Below are 19,834 nucleotides of genomic sequence, written 5' to 3' on the forward strand. Positions count from 1 at the left end.
TCATACGGGAATAGTGGATTGCGTTGACATATTTCATAACCTTCTAAAATGCCAAACATAATTATTTTGTTACTAATTTATATTATTAAAAATATATGAGGACAATTAAGTTCCCAATTTATTTATTTAAGGAAATAGGTTTTTTTTTTTTGTCAAATTGAATTTCGTTAGAACAGTTTTGTATTTATGGTTTTTCAAGGTTCATTTGCAGTGACTGTTAATTTAATTTATTAGTTGAATATATTGTGATAAGTGATAAGTTATCAGAATACATTAAAAAGACCCCATTTAACACAAAATAAAATTTGTTTTCGTTTATTTATCTATTCTCGTGCATATACGGTAGTGATTTTATGTCCAATATTTATTGATATAATTAAGAAAATAAGATAATTTTGTGACGACCATATTTTTATTTAACAAATAATTTTTATTTGTAATATAAGTTCTATTATTATTTTATTTCTATTATAATACTATTCTTATTTGTCATATACAATTATTGTTGGGAATATAAATTCATTCTGCCGCATGTATTTATTAAATTATCAATGCTAAATCGTAAAAAAAAATTACTAAGCAGACTTCCAAAAATTTCTTATAGTCTCAGAACGATCCTGTAGAGTTGTGAGAGGTAAATAACGTTTAGTTCTCAGAGCTCAACGATGTAGAGTTGCAGGAGCCAAACGGTATTGTTACTATAAGAATACGTTAACCTACTGGAACTTTTTACAACTAACTAACTACTATAGAGTTCCTATAGCAAAATTTTTTTCTCCGTCTATTTTCTTAATTATATCAATAAATATTGGACATAAAATCACTACCGTATATGCACAAGAAAAAATAAATAAACGAAAACAAATTTTATTTTGTGTTAAATGGAGTCTTTTTAATGTCTTCCGATAACTTATTATTTATCACAATATATTAAACTGATAAATTAAATTAACAGTCACTGCAAATGAACCTTGAAAAACCGTAAATACAAAACTGTTCTAACGAAATTCAATTTGACAAAAAAAAAACCTATTTCCTTAAATAAATAAACTAGAAACGTAATTGTTCTCATATATTTTTAATAATATGGATGAGTAACGAAATAATTCTGTTTGTCATTTTAGAAGGTTATGAAATATGTCAGCGCACTCCACTACTGCGCAACGTAGAGCGCTCCCAACTATACCGTTTGGCTCTGAGAACAATCCCGTAGAGCTCTGAGAGTAAACTGTAAACTGTGTATAGTTGTGGTAACTCTACAGTTACGTTACCAGAAAGAAATTTTTTTTTCCGTGTAGAAAGGTTTACTCCATGTTTGGGTTGTAAACATTTCATTTGGCACAAAGTGCTTTGAATTTAGAAGGGAACGTTAATGGACATCAGCGGATTTGTAGAACATATTTCTATTGTATTGATGGGCGTATTGTATTTTTGATAGAGTACTTGAAGTAAAGATTTATCTAAAAGATTTCCGCAAGTCTTTAAGTCATTTAACATCTGATGATTAAGGCAATCATAATCACTCAGAAATTACTTTAAAATACCACTGTAATTCTTATAAACTTCAAACTTCTAGCTAAAAGTCGATTGTGTGATTACATGGTCACTTATTTTTATTCCTTAAATTTTTTTTTTCATAAGATCAAGAGGTATTGTGATTGTAGGGAATAAGGCCGGAATATGTATTAACAAATCTAAGCTAAAAAAAATTCTTTTGTCCCTTTTAACAAAAAAAACTATAATAGATAGCGGAAATTTGAAAAAGGATTCATAAAGAGTCGGAAATTTCCTACAAAAAATGTCTTAACTCCCGGAACTCTATCTCCTCTTGTTCAGTCGTTTATAAGAGTATTTCAATGTTGGAGGGTTAGAGGGATAATTTTTGCGTGTCAAATAAAATTTTTTTTCTCAACATTTTTTAAAAAAATTTAACTTGCGTGATTAATGCATAAGATTTTTTTTATTAACTCACTTATTTATTTATTAGGTTAACGTATACGTATCTAATACATAATGGAATTTTTCAACATAATTTTTACCATCTTTAAGACGTTTGATCAATTTGAAAATTTGCACATGTGCCAAATTTATCTTAGTGTCTTACCTTGAATCATTAGATTAAAAAAATTAACTGATTTTGCAGGTTAACCATTCATTGTTTATAAGTTACAATAATTGTTGTCCGTCTTCTAATTAATGAAAACCTCCAAATTTCATGCTTCTTGTTTGTAATTCTACTTTTTCATATAAAAAAAATAGAAAATAATTTTGAATGATTTTTAATAAGTTTGAAGTAAGAACAGAGTGATTGACAAAAAAATACATTTTTTTCCCCTCCGGGCGTAAAGCGTCAACTTTAGCCCCGCTGTGCGAAACGAAGTTGCCGCTTTTCGCCTTCGTCGGGGAAAAAAATAGTATACACTCTTCGGGAAGTAAATAAGAAAGCCTCAGATCACATGTTTGTTGACCTCGACTTCGCCTCGGCCAACAATTATCTGTGATCTGAGACATTTCTTACTTTACTTCCCTAGGGGTATAATATGATATTATTTATTACAATCGATATCAACGCACCTCAAATTTTTTTTACAATAAAATTAATTTTATTTCACTGCGTATTTTTTAGTTTTTCAAGCTATAAGTTATTACTTATGAAGTTTTTGATTTACACAAAAAAAATTTTTTATTTATCAAATTGCTGAGAAGTTTCCGAAATAAATTAAAACACAACATTATTTTATTATTAATAAACAAAAATAGATTGTTAGATTTAAAAAGTCAATTCATCCGTTAACCGCAAAGGATTATTTGAATAACACTCTATTATTTAATGGAACAGTGAAAATAGTGTACCGATAATTTTAAATGGATGAAACTTTTTTACTCCAGTACGGATTGTTTTTATTTAACTATAAATTTTTCCGGTGTAATACTATGAGAGGATTATGACTGGAGAGAAGTATGTAAACAGAATCGAAAGGGTAAGCTATATGGATGTATCGGAGTTTAGCAAAAGAGAAGTATAGAGTTTAATCGGAAAAAAAAGAACATAATAAAATATAAAATGAATAAATAAAACGGAAAAACAAAACTGACGTGGATGCGAGCCAGTGTGGGAGTTGGGCGGATTTGTTTATAGCGTCGAGATGTAAAAAACTTTTCGCAGCTGATGGCAAATGTCCCGAGATAAATAGGAAAGTTAATCTCTTTAACCGCCGACGCTGTGGTTGCCAAGACGACGAACATATTGCGCTGTCATATGTGTGATGCGGATTGCCGGTGATTTTATGCAACTATTTGACGCTTATTTTATTTCAGAGATACTCGTTGTTGCTTTCACTCACTTTCTTTGCATTTAATTGTAATTACTAATTATTAACTTCCCTTTTATAAAGGGTCAATTATTTTCATGTTAATTTTCTTACAATTAAAAACGATTGTTTGATAAGTTAAATTTTTTTGCCAAGCAATATATTTATTTGTGTCTGTTATTATCTTTGAAGGTATAGTTTAACGCACTTGTGATAAAGAAGATAACAGAACAGAACGATGGAAAGCGTAGGAATGAAGCGCTTGTTGGCAGGAGAGCTTTTGAAGAACTCAGTACTTCTCCATTCTCTGCCACTTCCTTCCAACTATTAAAGGCCGTTGTAGACTACGAGCTATGTCTGTTCAAATAAGAGGATAAATGAAATTGATTGCTATTATTGATTTTATGATAAAAAATATTTTTATGTTGTGTTGATAATAAATTTTTATGGAGTTCAGTACATAAAAATTTTAATCCATCAAGTTTTTTTAACTTTATAGTTGTTTCTTTGATGGGATCTCGAAGAAAATTTTAATACAAAACAAATTCAATTTTTCACGTAATTTTAACAAAAGCGTAACATATCCGTACCCTTTGCTGAAAAAAATTACGGAATATGAAAGAAATTTTGATGATGTAGAAAAAGTATGAAACTTTTTCGTATTAAAAAGTAGAAAACATTCTTTATTCATAAAAAAAAACTTTTTTTTTCGCATGCCAAGTAGACAAATGACTTGATAAAAAAAGAGTGTGGTTCAAGAGCAGAGAGCGTATAACATTGTAAAAATTATTTACAATTTACAATTGATTCGTACACAGAAAAAAAAATGTTCTTGAATCAAGTATATAATTTTGAAGAACAATATTCTTGATTTGAATAAAAAAATTCTTGATTTAAGGAAGTTTTTCTTGATTTAAGGAAATTTTACTTGATTCAAGAATTTTTCGTCTTGATTCAAGACAATTACCCTCTTCAAAATTATATTCTTAATTCAAGAATTTCTTTCTTGAATCAAGTTAATTTTTTTTTCAGTGTAATATTTTAATTTTGTGCCACTTTTAATGATTTACTATTTGACAACCCTAGTAGAAATGGAATCAAGTATCTGGCCAGTAACTGGCTAGTTTAACTAGACTTAAGCTAGGAACTGGCTAGTATAATATCCAGTAACTGTCTAGTTACTAGCCAGTTTTACTAGACATCAAATAAAACATGGTGACACTTGTAGATTTTGAGGTTATTTAAAATTAACTATGGATAAGTTTGTTACAATTCAAAAGAGTAATAATATTAATCATAAAAATAGTAATAATTAATAAACGGAATAAGTATAAAATTTATTTATGAATTTAACATTTAACTGGTATATAAAAGTTTCATTTATAAAAGTATTAAGAACTATGAAAGAAGTTATTAATTTATTATATTATATTCTTAAATATAAAACTAAAAACATTAATAATATAAAAAAATAAAAATAACAGTTATTTTTAAAAGTGTTTTTGCACGTATTGACAAATCTGGAAGAACCCCTAGCGGTTTTGTAAATCCCGAAAAAATGTCGCAATTATACAGTATTAATGCGGTATTTTTTCAGCATTTTTTCGGTTGTTTTGGTCAGTTTTTTTATCGAAAAATTACGGAACATTTACCGTAAAAATGCGATACATTTACGCTGAAAATGCGGCATTTTTACGGTAATAAGGCGGTAAAATGACTGTATGTGAAATGACTGTATTAAAACCATATTTAAAAAATGGTGTCAAATTAAACAACGCTCGGACTAGGATTCGAACCCAGAACCTCCTGAGAACATGTCGGCTACTCTACCATTTGAGCTACCCGGTCTATACCATAGTGTTTTTTTGCTTATTCTATATACATTAAGCCACACCGTCCATCTTACGATAAGCATATTTAAAATTAAATAATATAGTTATATATGTGAAACAATATAACTTTTCGATTTTAGAAAATTTGCAATTTTCTAAGTAAGAAATTAAAAATTGAAATTAAAATTAGAATATATTTACTTAACATATGTATTATTTTATATTAATTATCGCTAAATACCTAATTAAAAAATAATATTCTAATATTCTTACATATTTTTTATTCAAAAACAGTATTTGTTTTTGCAAAGTAGCGATGGAGAATAAAAAGCAAAATTTGAAATTTTTCATTTTATTCATTTCTAACATAGAAGTGAACTAAAAATAAAACTAAATCTTTAATAATTGTCCATTATGTCAGAAAATATTCGGCAAAATTACAGTATTATTACGGTAATTATTTGGAATTTTTTGGGTAAAATTTGGGCATTAATGCGGTAATTGTATAGTATATTTTTGGTAATTGTACAGCATAAGTGCAGTATATATACTGGATAACTACAGTATAAAAACTGGCCAAAACAACTATAGTTTAACCGCATTATTACCGAATTATAACGGTAAATATACGGCATGAGCATAAATGCCGAAAAATTACGGTATTTTTACGGCATTATCAAAACCGCGAGGGACTCCTCGTAAAATTTTTAATAATTCATCTAGATGACAGTCTGAAGTATTTGTTTTGATTGCCCACAACTGTAATTCGGTTATTATGTCAATTTATTAAATTTCATCCATTTTTTTAAATATATTACAAATTATTTTTATATTGAAATACTCAATTTTTTTTAATTATTTACACTGTTTCTGAATATTGTTATTATTATTTTGAATTGTAACAAACTTATCCATATTTAATTTTAAATAACCTCCAAATCTACAAGTGTCACCATGTTTTATTTGATATCTAGTAAAACTGGCCAGTAACTAGACAGTTGCTAGATATTATACTAGCCAGTTACTAAACATGATCGCTACAAACATAAATAATGCTGTGAAGCGGGAAAGAATAGGAGTTACGGTAATTATTACGTGAAGCGTTCCACATTCACGTAACAGGATATTGGTAGGAAAGGATTGAGAAAGGAATGTGGAGAGGGTCATCTTAATGTGAGTTTATAGAATATGCGAGAAAAAATTAGCCAGATACTAGATTTAATCGAGTAAAAACTTGATCATTTCTACTAGGGAAAGAAGCGCTCCTAGAAAGTACGATGCATTCGCAAACTAACAGTGACATTTTCTTGTGTCAAGCACCTGTGAGTTTAGCTTGAGGATAGAGTACGTATTTTTAATACGATTTTCGTGACTTAGCTCTAAGAGCTGACAGGCATTATTTAGAATCACCGCCTACTGTATTTTAGGGATACATGAGTATACTTGTAAATAACTTAAATTCTCTACATTTCAAAAATGTCTTCAGTAAAAAAAGTTTATTACTTATTTTTGACTATTATGATTGACTCATACGCGAATATTATTGTAAAACTGAGCCTCGATTTTTTACGATACATTTTTTTAAGAAAACGTAATTTCAGAAGTAATTAACGATAAAACATTCAAAAGAGTTTCAAGTTATCAGTATGTTAAGTAAGTTTAAAATACGTTTAAAGAAAATAAAAAGCAAATTTCTATCGGAAATTCAAGATGTCAAGTAAGTTAAAAAAAAATTAAAGTTTTGTCTTGAAAAGATCAGAAAGACTTTGTTTGAGTAACACCGGAAATAAGATGCTTTTGCAGCCACGGACTTGCTCTTCTCAAAGATGTTCCGTCACTGAGGTAGAAATGAACTGCCTGCAGACGAAAGTTTTCAAAACTTTTCTTCAGATTTAAAATTATCACGACCAGGTATAGATAAATATATTAAAGAGTATGCTTGGACATATCAGTTCAGGCTAGCTTCATAACTCTCATTAATCATAACAATTAAATCAATTTCCCGTTTCAAGAGGGTTCGCATTTTCTCCACTCTATTATCAAAATTTTTACGCTAAATTATATTCATTAATTTTAGAAAATTATTTTCTGAATTCTATTCGAGTCAAAACTGATATTAACCAATACTTTTTTTATTTTTAATGTAATTTTGAAAAGTTCTTAATACGTGGCTATTAAAGGTACAAAGGTTCTTACTACAGTAGAATCTTGATAATTCAAATCTTAAGGAATATAATAAAAATTTCGAATTATTGAGTTTTCGACTTAGCTAGTATTTCAAGATATAAAGGTTGTTAAGGATCAAACTTTGACTTACAAAGGCTTCTGATTCGTGGCACCTAATTTGTTCATCTTGCGATGAAAGTTAAGAACCGACTAAATACAAAACTACTCTGGAAATAAATTTCTTCAACAATATTACTGAGAATTAATTCCATGAATTATAAAAAGAAATGTTCAGGGGTTGACATCATCACTTTAGTATTTTCGACTTATCGCATCTTTCTTGTGAACTTTGAGTTATAGAATACAAATATGTACGACAAACACCTCGTAAGGAAATAATATTTCTTTCGAGTTATAGAGTCTAAATAATTCGAGTTATCGCGTATAAATTAATATAATAATGTATCGTGAAGTAATGTCCTTAGAATAAGTTCAATGTCCTCATATAAAGTCCTTGAGTACAATACTTGGTTTTATTAATCGATAAAAACAAGATATTAGACTATCTCTTGATATTGAAGTTTGTGTGACTATAGCGTACTAAAAACCACTCGATATTTGTTCAATCATAGTAATTACACGTTAAATCTGTTCGTTACATTAAAATCTAATTACTCAGAATGCTCTTTCACTTGAACAATAATAGTACAGATTCTGAAATAGCATCACTTTCTCGTTGGGAATTCAAGGGGAATTCAAGTTTCTCTTAGAGCTGCTCGTTTGATCTTCTTTAATAATCTTATGGATTTTAAATTCTATCGAAATTGAAGATATAACATTGGTCGAACATTTTCGATGCTTTGATTTTTTCATCACGTCTCTGTTTATTTATTTATTGATGAAATTGCATCATTAAACATGAAATTTCGATTAACAAATTTTTTTCAATTTTATAGAAAATATTAAAACTTTTGTCAGCATGTATACATATCAAACTTTAAGTCACTGTCTTCTATATTTAAAACTTGGTGTACTGGAATTTCTTTTTCTATTCGTTTTTTTGTAATTTCTCGACAGCTTTTCATTGAATAGCATCTAAAGTTTTTGTGCAGTTGAGCATAAAAGTGGGAAAAAGAACCGGAGACATTTAATACTCCTTATTTATCCCCAAAAAAATCAATTTCTCTAAAGTTAAATAATATATTACTCTATTAGGGCAGAAAGTTGGAGATTTCTGCACTGCGCGCCATGATGCCCGAGGCGTAGCCGAGCTGTCAAACTTCTGCCCATGTAGTGTATACTATTTTTTTTTATAGCCGGTCGAAAGTACGTAAAATATTTAATGTACTGCATAGAAAAAAAATTTATGCCTGCCCCCGACATTTGCGGCACGAGCGGAGCGAGTGCTGCTGGTCGGGGGTAGGCATCAAATACAAAAAAATTAATGTAAAATCAAATAAAAAATAATTAACAAAAATTTTCTTTAAAAAATTTTTAGATTAAATAAAACTGAAATTTCTTGACTTCAATAAACATAATAAAGATTATTCTCGGTTAAAAATAAAAAAAACGAGCATATTATCTGAAAATTAACAATAATTAATAAAAATCAAATTAAATTGTTGCTACTGCGTACATTTTTCTAAATAATTCATTAAGTCAATGAAGTTGATCCATTTTACACACGTCACTGTCAAACTAATTCTTAGTACAGTACAATCTGGTTATAAGTTACATCGGATGATCTACTCACTCTTACGGCAGTTATATCTTTATCTATATCTCTACACTGAGAAAAAAGTATTTTGCTACTAAGGATATTTTTTTTGATAATCAGAATGCTTGGTATTGTGCTACTAAGAATACGTGGTATTTTGATTATCACAATAAGTATACTGATTTTCACAATACCTAGGTATACTGATTATCAGTATACCAATGTAACAGACTATTAGATGTTTATAACCTCACGTTACTGGCACAAATCAATCGACTTATGAAGCTAAAACAAATTAAAATTAAAATTAAAAGTGTAATAATAAATTTTTTTCAAGCTAATATAATAAATATTAGTTGAATTCTATTTTTACTAGTGCATAAATCAAATAAACTAACTGTTAGTGTTAAAACGTCGATGGCAGTGACAGCGCATATATTATAGTTTACTACGCAGAGTATAGGTCTTGAACTGACTTATATTTTGATACTCACAATACTTGGTATTTTGATTATCAAAATACCAAGTATTGTGATGATCAAAATACTTTTTTCTCAGTGTATCTATATATGAAATATTTCATGTAAGTAGAAAAAAGAAAGAAATATAACCAAGTTGTATTGTAACATCAATCGTAAATAATCAGCGTAAACAAAACATAGTTAGTAACAAATGACAAGTTAAAGATATTAATAGGTATTGTTAGTTGAAAATTTTAATACACTAATGTTTAATAACGTTTTAATTGCTATTAATGTGCATTAATAACTATCAGCTATAAATATTTGTAAGCTAATGTGTTACTAATTGTTCTATATCCTAACTTTAATCAACTTAGCAATTCAACTTAGCAATTCAACAATGATTGAAATTGAAATACACAGACTTAACCTTGAAACTTATGTACTGATTGATCAATAGTTCAAAATCTTGGATCTTAGCCATCAGACTAGCATTAAAATCTTTTTACATTCTTTGAACTTTTACTACACTGGAATTGTAACAAATATGTTCTAATTTAACAATTATATTCATGTATATTTTTTTAATTTTTAAAAATAATATTAATTTTTCTAGATTCAACAGTATACATATTTAAGTTATAAATTTTTTTATAAAAACTTGAACATTAAATATAGTCTTTTATATTTGATTCTTATCACAGGATAGAAATTTTAAAAAAACAATCAATATTTTTTCGTTATTAAATGGTCTATGATAGTTTATAGCTCATCGATTAAATAATAATTTTAGATATTGTAAAAATAAAAAAAAAATCTGCAAAACGGTTGACCCAAAACTTCTCGCAACTTTCCGCTAATTTCATATCTAAGCACTTAAAATTACACTTATGACATTTTTGAGCTCGAAGAGCTCAAAAATATAATTTCTAAGTTATTTCGAGCTCTCCGAGCTCAAAGAGTTAGCTGTTCTAAGATTTTAATGATAGAAGTTTAATAAAACACTATTTTTTGAATTTTCAGACCGCAATAACTTCTGAATGAATGACATACTTTTAAACACAAACTGATCAACCCGAAAATTTTAGAGAAATTTGAAAAATTCACTTTTTCCGAATTTTTTCGACAACGATAACTCACGAACTAATCAACCGATTTTTACGTTCTTGGCGGCGATCAACGTATTTTTTAGGCTCTAATAATCATTTTATTTCATCAAAAACGATCCAAAAAGAAATGTCGGTTATGTAAAAAAAAACACTTTTTTTCGAAATTTTTCGTTTTCGATAATTCCCGAACGAAGAATATGTGGTGAGGCTTTCGCTTACCTCCGAAGAGGCCGATTCCTGGGCTCAAAAGAGCTATACTCGCAATAATTCCCGAACGAATCAACCGATTTCGACGGGACTGGTGGCAATCGACGTGGTTTTTCAAGTTTAAAAGCGGATCCGTTTTTGGAATTGATCGGTGGAGCCGTTTAAAAGTTATTCCAAAAAAACCATTCTTTGAAAATTTTATTTTTGAGATTTCTCAAAATCTAGCGAACCGAATCGATTCAAATTTTTACGAAATTTAATGGCAATGATACTCTCTGGATCATCACCTATCTCGATCCAATCGGTCGAATCGTTCAAAAGTTATAAGAAGTCTACACACACACACACACACACACACACACATATACCATCGCGGAAATAGTCAGGGAAGCTTCCTAGGACCTCAAAACGTCGAGATCTGATAAAAACTCGATTTTCACAAAACGGGGTATAACCAATAACTTCCCGAACATGAATTTCCAATTATTCTTAGCAGGAAGTCGAAAATAAAAATAAACTATTGCATTATTTCTATTCATGCATCTCTAGTATTATGCGATCTACGATAAATTATCTTAATTTCATCTTATTGATAAGCTTATCTTAGATGTATTCTAAGTGAATCTATTTCTTATTGACTCAAATAAAAACTAATTTTCATTGAAATCTATCTATTGCATTGGTTCTCAGTCCTCATCTTAAAATTAAGTCGGAATTTTGTAATAATATCATCTAACTAGTCGAGTATGGCTCAAAAATAGTATTGGTTCGAAAGTTTATATATGTATATCAAAATCTATGTAAAAATATGACAGGTGTCAAATATTATTTTATTTTATAAATTTTTGCAGTCAATTGGTATCAAATTATTATTGGAACAGGATGATAATTAATTCTATGAAATTTACCTTCCATTTCGCGTGTGGCCGAATGGAGTTTTTTTCTATTCCCGATCATCCTACATATGTGGTTTTATACACAAATTTGTGACGTGTTGAGGACTAATCCTTCCGTATTAAGTAGACAGAAGGATCAACAGAGGAAGCTAACCTGAGAGATTGCATCGGACACAACATATCCTACCCTTAGCTAAATATACACCTACTGTAATATATTATCGAGTTCTGCATTGAAGCCTCCGGGAGATTCTTTTTTAAAAAAGAGCTCCTGACAATTTGGCGGCAACCAGGGTAAGTTTCCTGGCAAGCGGGTGGTGTCGATCTCTGAAAGGAGAAATTAATAATTTGTTATCAGGCTTAAATGTAATTGTCTGTCCAACTATAAGCTTTTGAAACAGTGGATACCATGTCTGTACTGTCCATCTTGGAACCACAATTACCCCAGACGCTTTATCTTTGATTATTTTTTGGAGTACCCTATTTAAAATTGCAAATGGAGGAAACGCGTAAAATTTTATATTTGTCCAACTGATTGTGAAAGAATCTATAGTCCTCGCGTCCGGGTCTCTTTCCCAAGAACAATAAATCTTACATTTAGTATTAGCTCTTGAAGCAAATAAGTCAATCTCAGGGGTACCAAAATGCGAGATAATTTTTCGAAAGGCATAATCCGCTAGTTCCCATTCGGTATCTATATTTTTTAACCTAGATTGTTCATCAGCTACATCGTTTTCCTTGGATGGAATATAAGCTGCATGAACCCAAATCATCCTAGCTTCGCACCAATTCCAAATTTCACACGCCAACCTATGCAAATGTGGAAATTGAGTACCACCCATCTTATTTATGTAGGCTTTAGCCGTTGAATTATCAACACGCAATAATATTTCACAATCTTTGAGCTCTGCTGCGAAGCATTTTAAACCAATAAAAGCTGCCATCAGTTCTAATGAATTGATGTGTAACTTCTGCTCATCCTCCTTCCAAAGTCCATGGGCTTTCTGACCCGCACAGAAAATACCCCAACCGGTCAAGGACGCATCGGAGAATATTTCAAGTTTAAAATTGCCTGACCGAACTTTACGAGAAGATACCAGCAGGTTTTTGAGCCACCAGTTCAAATCCTCTATGACAAAGCTTGGTATAGTCATTTTATTGTCGAAGTTATTATTGTTATTAGCTAAAGCCTCAGATTTAGCTCTTTCTAGAGATTTACAATGTAATGGTCCATATTCAATCGCTGGACAAGCAGCTACCAATGATCCAATTACCTGGGCAAAATCCCTGACTGACAAGGACTGCTGTTTCTTTATTTTCAAAACTCGATTGATTAGAGATTCTCGTTTCTTCAGCGTCAGCTCGAGAGCAAAATTACGAGAATCCACTATGAACCCCAAGTATTTACATTTCTCAGTTGGAGTGAGGACACTTTTTTCCCAGTTGATAAGAAACCCCAGAGACAGCAACAAATTTTTTGTAGCCTCAATGTTTTCTTGACACGATTGGGGACCATCATCAATGCAGAGGATATCATCGAGATAAATAACTGACAGATACTTCCTGGACCTCAAATAGTTGACCACTGGTTTCATAACCTTTGTAAATAGCTGCGGGCTTGTACTTAGCCCAAAAGGAAGGCATGTAAACTCGTAAAGAACTCTATTAAAAAAGAACCGTAAATATTTTCTGTGACTTGGGTGAACAGGAATTAAGAAGTAAGCATCTTTTATGTCAATCGATCCCATAAAGCAATTTTTCCAGATAAACTTACATACAGAGCGAATATCCTCCATTTTGAAGTGATCTGGGTCTAAAAAATCATTTAAATCTTTCAAATTTATAATAAATCTATTAGAGCCATCCGGTTTTGGGACGAGAAAGAATGAGGAGATAAATTGTCCCTCAACTGGTTCGCAAACCTCTATGGCACCTATCTCTAGTAATCGATCTAATTATATTTGGATTGCTTGCATTTCTGCAAACGACCAATTATATTTAATAACAGGGTGATCCTGTTTAACTTCCCTAACGAAAGGTAATAGGTATCCTCTTATACAATCAAGAATAAACCTATCTGAGGTAATTGTGGTCCATTGTTTATAAAAATCTTTAAGTCGACCAGCTACCTTCTTTACCTTTACTTGCGGTTCCACACCTTGTTGTGGTATTGGTTCTTCTGCTTCGCTGCAGAAGAGGGCTTCGGCCGATGATTGTAGTATGACGACTTCGGGGCCTGATAGGTCTTCTTCTGGCCCGACTGAGTCGTCGATCGTGATGCAGACGGGCCTGATAAGTTTAAATTATTGGAGTGTACCCCAGACTTCTTTTGAGATGATTGAACCTTTATTTCTTGGCTTATTTTTGTAACCAGTTTTGACTCCTTGATCTTTTCACCCAGCTTGTCTCCAAACAATGACTTGTCTGTTTCAATTCTTTCCAGCATACTAGCAATCGGTTTTTCCAGACTTGGCAGGATGCAAGCTTTTCTGGCAATAGTTTGACCTCGATGTATCTCAATTAATAGTTGAGATGCCTCCCATAATTGTTCTAACATCTTTTTGGAGTCAATATCTTTTTTCTGCCGAAGCAAAGGGTCAATAACAAGACTCAATGCCGATAAAGCAGAACCGGCAAGGTTTTGCGTAATAGAGAAATATTTATTTCTTTTTAAAGCTCCGTCGTTCAACGAAGCTTTAATTTCAGGATTAAGGGTGGGAGCCTCTAAGTAGCATTCTCCTGTTCGTGGATACTTTAGTAGCAGAGCATCCTTAACCTCTTTTTGTTGACCTGTCTTGAGCCAATTGTTCCATCTTGACGTAATATGAGGTGACAACACTAAATCACCTTGTTTATTGTCTGGGTCTTTACCAATAATTTTTAATACCTCTTCCTCAAGAGTCTCTTGTTCACTCGATGCCACTGAATTCTGATTTTTTGAGTCTGAGGTCATCACCGTATTATTCGACAACTCAGCCGCTTTTGCTGCTGCTTCTTTCACGTTGGGAGAAATTTCTGCCAGTACTGGACGACTCTCAGCAGGCTTGGGTGCTGTGGGACCTTCAGTGCCTACAACAAAAGCACTAGTTACTTTTCGAAATTAATTTTTTTTTTTTTTTTTTTTTTTACGTCATTAGACTTGATTACAAATTTTTTGCAATAATTCAGCTTTGTCTTACCTCTCGTGTAAGCTCAACTGAGAAAATAGATCAGTCATTGACATATCTCTCGTATATGTTCGACTGTCATGTTTAGTGGTCATTGTGTTATGTCTCGCATAACCTCAACCACACGTATGTGTATGAGTGTGCATATGTGATTTATTTTTTTTTTTTTTTTTTTTTTGAATTTATTTAATTAATTAACTTACTGTTATTTTTCGAAAGATCCAACGGTGCAACATTTACGATGACTACCTCCTCCTCGCCTTCTTTATTTTCCTCATTTTTTGTGACATTTTGGTCGCCATTGGATGGACGCGTTGATTTCTCACTCAGCTCTTTCTCTAGCTGTCTGCATCTTTTCTTCAAAATTTCGTAATCCTTGTCGCGAGACGAGGATTTTCTTTTTTCGCCTCGTTCCCTTTCGCGTGACGAAGACTTTTTCTTGTGTTTAGACATATTATAATTAAACTTGTATTGAAAATTAAGCAATAATTGATATGATAAATAGCTTTCACGTGTAACTTATTCCGCACGAAATAATGTTATGGCGAACAAGACCGGCGGGTGGCGCTAGTGCACATCAGCCGGTAAATTTCAACTTGATAGCTTTAAAATCGTGGACTTAACCCATAGAAGTAGTGGGACTACATATGTAATCTTGAGGGCGAGTGACGATGTATAATTACAATTATAATGTTAAAGCGATCTTATCATAACACCGATAACAGTAATCTTTAAAACTGAACAAACAGAAGAATAATCAAAAAGACTGCATCGCTGAGTTATAATTTGAAATCAGATCTTAACTTTTATTGCGTTACTTTGGCTGCAATGTAATAATTGCTATTATCTACTACTTTCATGTCCGGCGATATCAGTTGTTCGTAAAATAAAAAAAAGGCCATTCGGCAGCCGAAATGGAAGTAGATTTTTCAAATAAGAAAAATTGATTTTTAATAAAATAATATAATAACACTGATAATGTATAACTTAATTCATGAATTAAAAACAAAATTCAATAATAAATTTAAAACTATTTACAAGAAATTTTGGAAAAAAAATTATCTTGTGAAGAAAAAGTTTCTCAAATATTTACCAAAGAATTGCACAGATTATAAGATTTGAATTATAAAAGTCCAAATTTTAAGTAACTGCTTAGAAACAACAGTTTTCAAGTTAATCAGAATTTTGCAACCGGATAAAATTTTAGTTGAAGAAAACAATGGTTAGAACTAATTTGTGACATATTTACTGACAACCTACCCGAAAACATTACACGAAAGACTGATCAATATCGTAATTATTGAATTTACATCATGATTAAGCTATGATGTAGACAATAATTCTAAAACGGCTGCAACAGTAAAACTGTTTCATTAAACGAACTCTAAAAGGAGTAATATTGAGGCTAGTACTACTTCTAAGTAGTGAAAATTGAAGCTTATTAAAAGAGCTTTACGATGTATTTTACCGAATTTCAATATCTTGTCTAGTTCAGTAATTATACAGTTGAAGTAGTAAAAACATCAATTTTTACGATTTTCAAAATTTCAAAATCCTGTCATTTCCAAATTACTCGCCCGATTAAGCTCATCTTCGAACTTAACCTTGGTCTTGATCGATAGATAAAGCATTCTGAGTTTGAGAAGAATCGGTCATAAATTGAAAACGCTATCGTGCTGACAAGCCGCGTTATATCGTATAAATATATATATATATATATATATAGTATATATATATATATATATATATATATATACATATAAATACATACATATATAAACTTTTGAACTATATATATTGCACGCCTCATAGCGCGAAGCGCGTGAGGTTGTGCTTTATACTCGACTCGTCAAGGTCAAGCAATTTTGTGATCTTTAAATGTCTCTATCACAACCATATTACACTTATACAATAATATAAATAGATGTACACGGAGAAAACACTTAAATTAAACCATCTTTTACTTTCTAAAATCATTTCATGTAGCTATTTTGAAAAAAAAACGTTTTGAAAAAAATTTTACGTGGACGTCCGGATGTCACCCCATTTTGGATGTACCAATGATTACTCCCGAACAAATTGGTATTTCAAGACCGGACTTTTTTTATTAGTTTACGAATGCGATGAACTGGGTCCGTATTTCATATCAGTAGCCTAATTTACGTATTTTTTTTTTTAAATTGAATTTTTATTAAAATTTATTACGATATAACCGTACAAAGACAAACGAATTTTTCTTATTTGTCACGTGAAAAATATGGCGCCACTTGATAAAGCTAGATTTTTTTAGACTGCGTGCGCATATAACAAGAAAAAAGGGCGCTGATATTTAAAAAAAAAATTACTCTGTAAGAAATTACTTAATTATAATTTTCTTTTTTTTTATCAGTTACACAATTTATTTTTTCTTAAAAAATGAATGAGCGTTATGAGGCGTGCACTTTTGGATTTTCCAAACTTTTTTCTGACTCAGCTCGACAAACTAAGTCAGAAAATGGCTAAATTTTTTAAAAGTTGCGCCATGAGGACGGCTGCAATAGTTAGATTTTTATAAAATCTACTAAAAACGATAAGAATGTTAGAATCAATAATGATTATCATAAAAATATATTTCAATTATTACTATCGAATATTTTTTTTTCTATTTATTTAATCTTATTGGGATTCTCACTTTTATTTATGCAGTGCTTATCTTTACGACATACACTGTAAAAAATTTCGGTGTAAAGTTGGACCCAGGGACTTTTACACCGCCGTGTAAGTGTGAAATGTCGGTGTAAAATTTCCGCCGTGTGAAATTTTGACTCGCGTAAATTTAACCCGGTGTAATTTACTGTTTTACACTATTCCGTGTTATTATTTATAACTTTGAAAATTTAATAACTATTACTAGCAGCCTTGCAGTCTCTATGTGACTGCCGTGACTTGTGAACTATAAATAAATAAAATTTTGGTTTCTTGAATGATGACTTTTGTTGAATTGCACTGTACTTTTTTAACTATTGACGTTTCTAAAGATATAAGCTCATCTCGATGTTACACTCATCAAGAATCTTCATTTAAGTACCCACATCATTTTTTCATATATTTATTAGGGTGTTTCAATTTTAGGCGACTTTTTTTTTTTCAACGAAAAAACAGGCTGAAAACTTGCATGAAGGTGAGAACAGAAGCCTGTTCAAAGCGGAGCTCTTAATATTAATATTTAGAGGTGTCTGTCCCTCATTTTTCATTTCCCATTTAAATAACATAGGAAAAAAAATTCTTTTTTTTGTTTATTTTTCTAGCTCGGCATACGCACCTCATATAAATAAGTCCATAGCATATTCTTGTAGAGAATTCAACGCTCTACAAAAAAGGTCTCTTACACTTTTATCATAAAGACAGCCGTTCTAAAGTTATTCAGGCGTAAACTTCTAAATGTATAAAATTTTGATTATTCAAGTATTAAACTGATACAAATCAATTTGTTACTGTCTTAAAAATTATTTTTATATGTAAAATTGGTTCTGATGCGCTAACATTTTCATAAAGCTAAAAAAAAAATTACTCATGTATCAAATTTTTTTCTTCTTTATTTCATTTACTATAAGAAAATCATGACCCGAGTTTAATGAATTAAATTTTTAAAAAGTTTCACGGAATTATCAATTTATTACTCTACACGGAGGGAAAGATATGTTTGGAAAATCAGAAAAGTGCACGTCTTATAACGCTCATTTATCACAAAAAAATCTGAAAAACGGTTAACTCTAAAGGCCATCCCTGCAACTTCCGCTAATTCCATATCTAAGTGCTTAAAATTGCACTTATGAGGTTTTTGAGCTCTTCAAGTCAAAAGTCTGATAAAAGTTTCGATTATTCGTTAATTCATTCAAGAGTTATTGCACTTCGAAAGTTCAAAAAATAGTGTTCTTTGAAACTTTTATCAGACTTTTGTCAGGTCGTCTTCTCCTTGATATTTTGAAACAATAACAATAAAAAATTTCTTGCGCACTGACAAACTGATGATAGATTTTATTAATTGGCTTGAAATTAATTTATTTCTTTTAACAACTAACTGACACTTTTTTTTATTTCTGAAAACAAAACAGACCAAAAAGATCGGACCTCACTTCACAGCTAGGAACGGACCCAAAGAGATCAGATCTTATTACTCAGCTCAGAAGATTGTGTATTGGAAAACTAAATTGTCGTTTTTAGTATTTTCTGTTGTTTATTATTTATATTTTTCTCCGTTTAAACCTTCCCTGAACTTCCAAAATTTCCTGTTTCTCTTGAGATTTTATCAAATTTTATATCTGTAGGAACTGATATTTGAAGAATATGAATTTTTTGATAATTAATACCCCCGCGCTCTTATATGAGGGAGGAATTTCATAAGATCCTATTCGAGATGATTTCTACATTATAAATAAAAGATACTTACAAAACTTCGAGTCTATAGAAACTATTGTTTGGAAAGGATAGTTTTTCATTGCTGACGTCCCCGTAATCCCTTTTGGGGTTAGAATTTGATAAAATCCATTCTTAGCTGAACTTAAAATTATACACGAAGATTCCTACCAAATTTAGAGTCTGCAGAAAGTTACAGTTTGGAGATAGAAATTTAACATTCTAACACCCACCCCCGTAATCTTTATTAGGGTGGGTTGCTGTAAAATCCGCTCTTAAAACATTTCCGCACCACATATGGAAGACTCCAACTAAATTTGCCGTCTGTAGGATCTATAGTTTGAAAATTAAAAATTTTCATTGTTAATATCTGCCCCCGCAACCCCCTGTGGAGTAAGCTATCATGAAATTCGTCCATATATTATTTCTATATCCCTCACAGAAGATTCCTACCAAATTTAGGGTCTATAGGATCCATAGTTTAAAAACGGGAATTATTCATTGTTAACGCCCCCGCAATCCTCTTTGGGGGAGGATTTTTTGAAAATTTTTTTACATACAAACCTTCTCCTG

At 30.9% G+C, this 19,834-nt stretch overlaps 2 protein-coding genes across 7 annotated transcripts in view; both read right to left on the bottom strand.

Moving 5' to 3' along the window:
* LOC123271743 (glutamate receptor ionotropic, kainate 1-like) overlaps window positions 1-19,834 on the bottom strand; it is a 188,438-nt gene that overhangs the window by 91,648 nt on the left and 76,956 nt on the right. The gene's annotated exons all lie outside the window — the stretch shown is intronic.
* On the bottom strand, window positions 11,720-15,735 carry LOC123271999. Its single transcript, XM_044738570.1, has 3 exons — window positions 15,070-15,735; window positions 13,838-14,768; window positions 11,720-12,026 (listed from the first exon to the last, which is right to left on the bottom strand). Exons 1-2 carry the CDS (start codon window positions 15,317-15,319, stop codon window positions 13,840-13,842), a joined length of 1,179 nt encoding a protein of 392 aa, XP_044594505.1. The 5' UTR covers window positions 15,320-15,735; the 3' UTR covers window positions 11,720-12,026; window positions 13,838-13,839.

The sequence above is a fragment of the Cotesia glomerata genome, linkage group LG1 (genome assembly GCF_020080835.1).
Source record: "Cotesia glomerata isolate CgM1 linkage group LG1, MPM_Cglom_v2.3, whole genome shotgun sequence".
NCBI classification, from domain to species: Eukaryota; Metazoa; Arthropoda; class Insecta; order Hymenoptera; family Braconidae; genus Cotesia; species Cotesia glomerata.

Excerpts from the sequence above, each read along its gene's own strand:
- LOC123271999 (XM_044738570.1), bottom strand. The coding sequence starts at position 15,319 with ATGTCTAAACACAAGAAAAAGTCTTCGTCACGCGAAAGGGAACGAGGC. Across the intron at positions 14,769-15,069 it reads GGATCTTTCGAAAAATAACA|GCACTGAAGGTCCCACAGCA; the intron begins GTAAGTTAATTA and ends CTTTTGTTGTAG.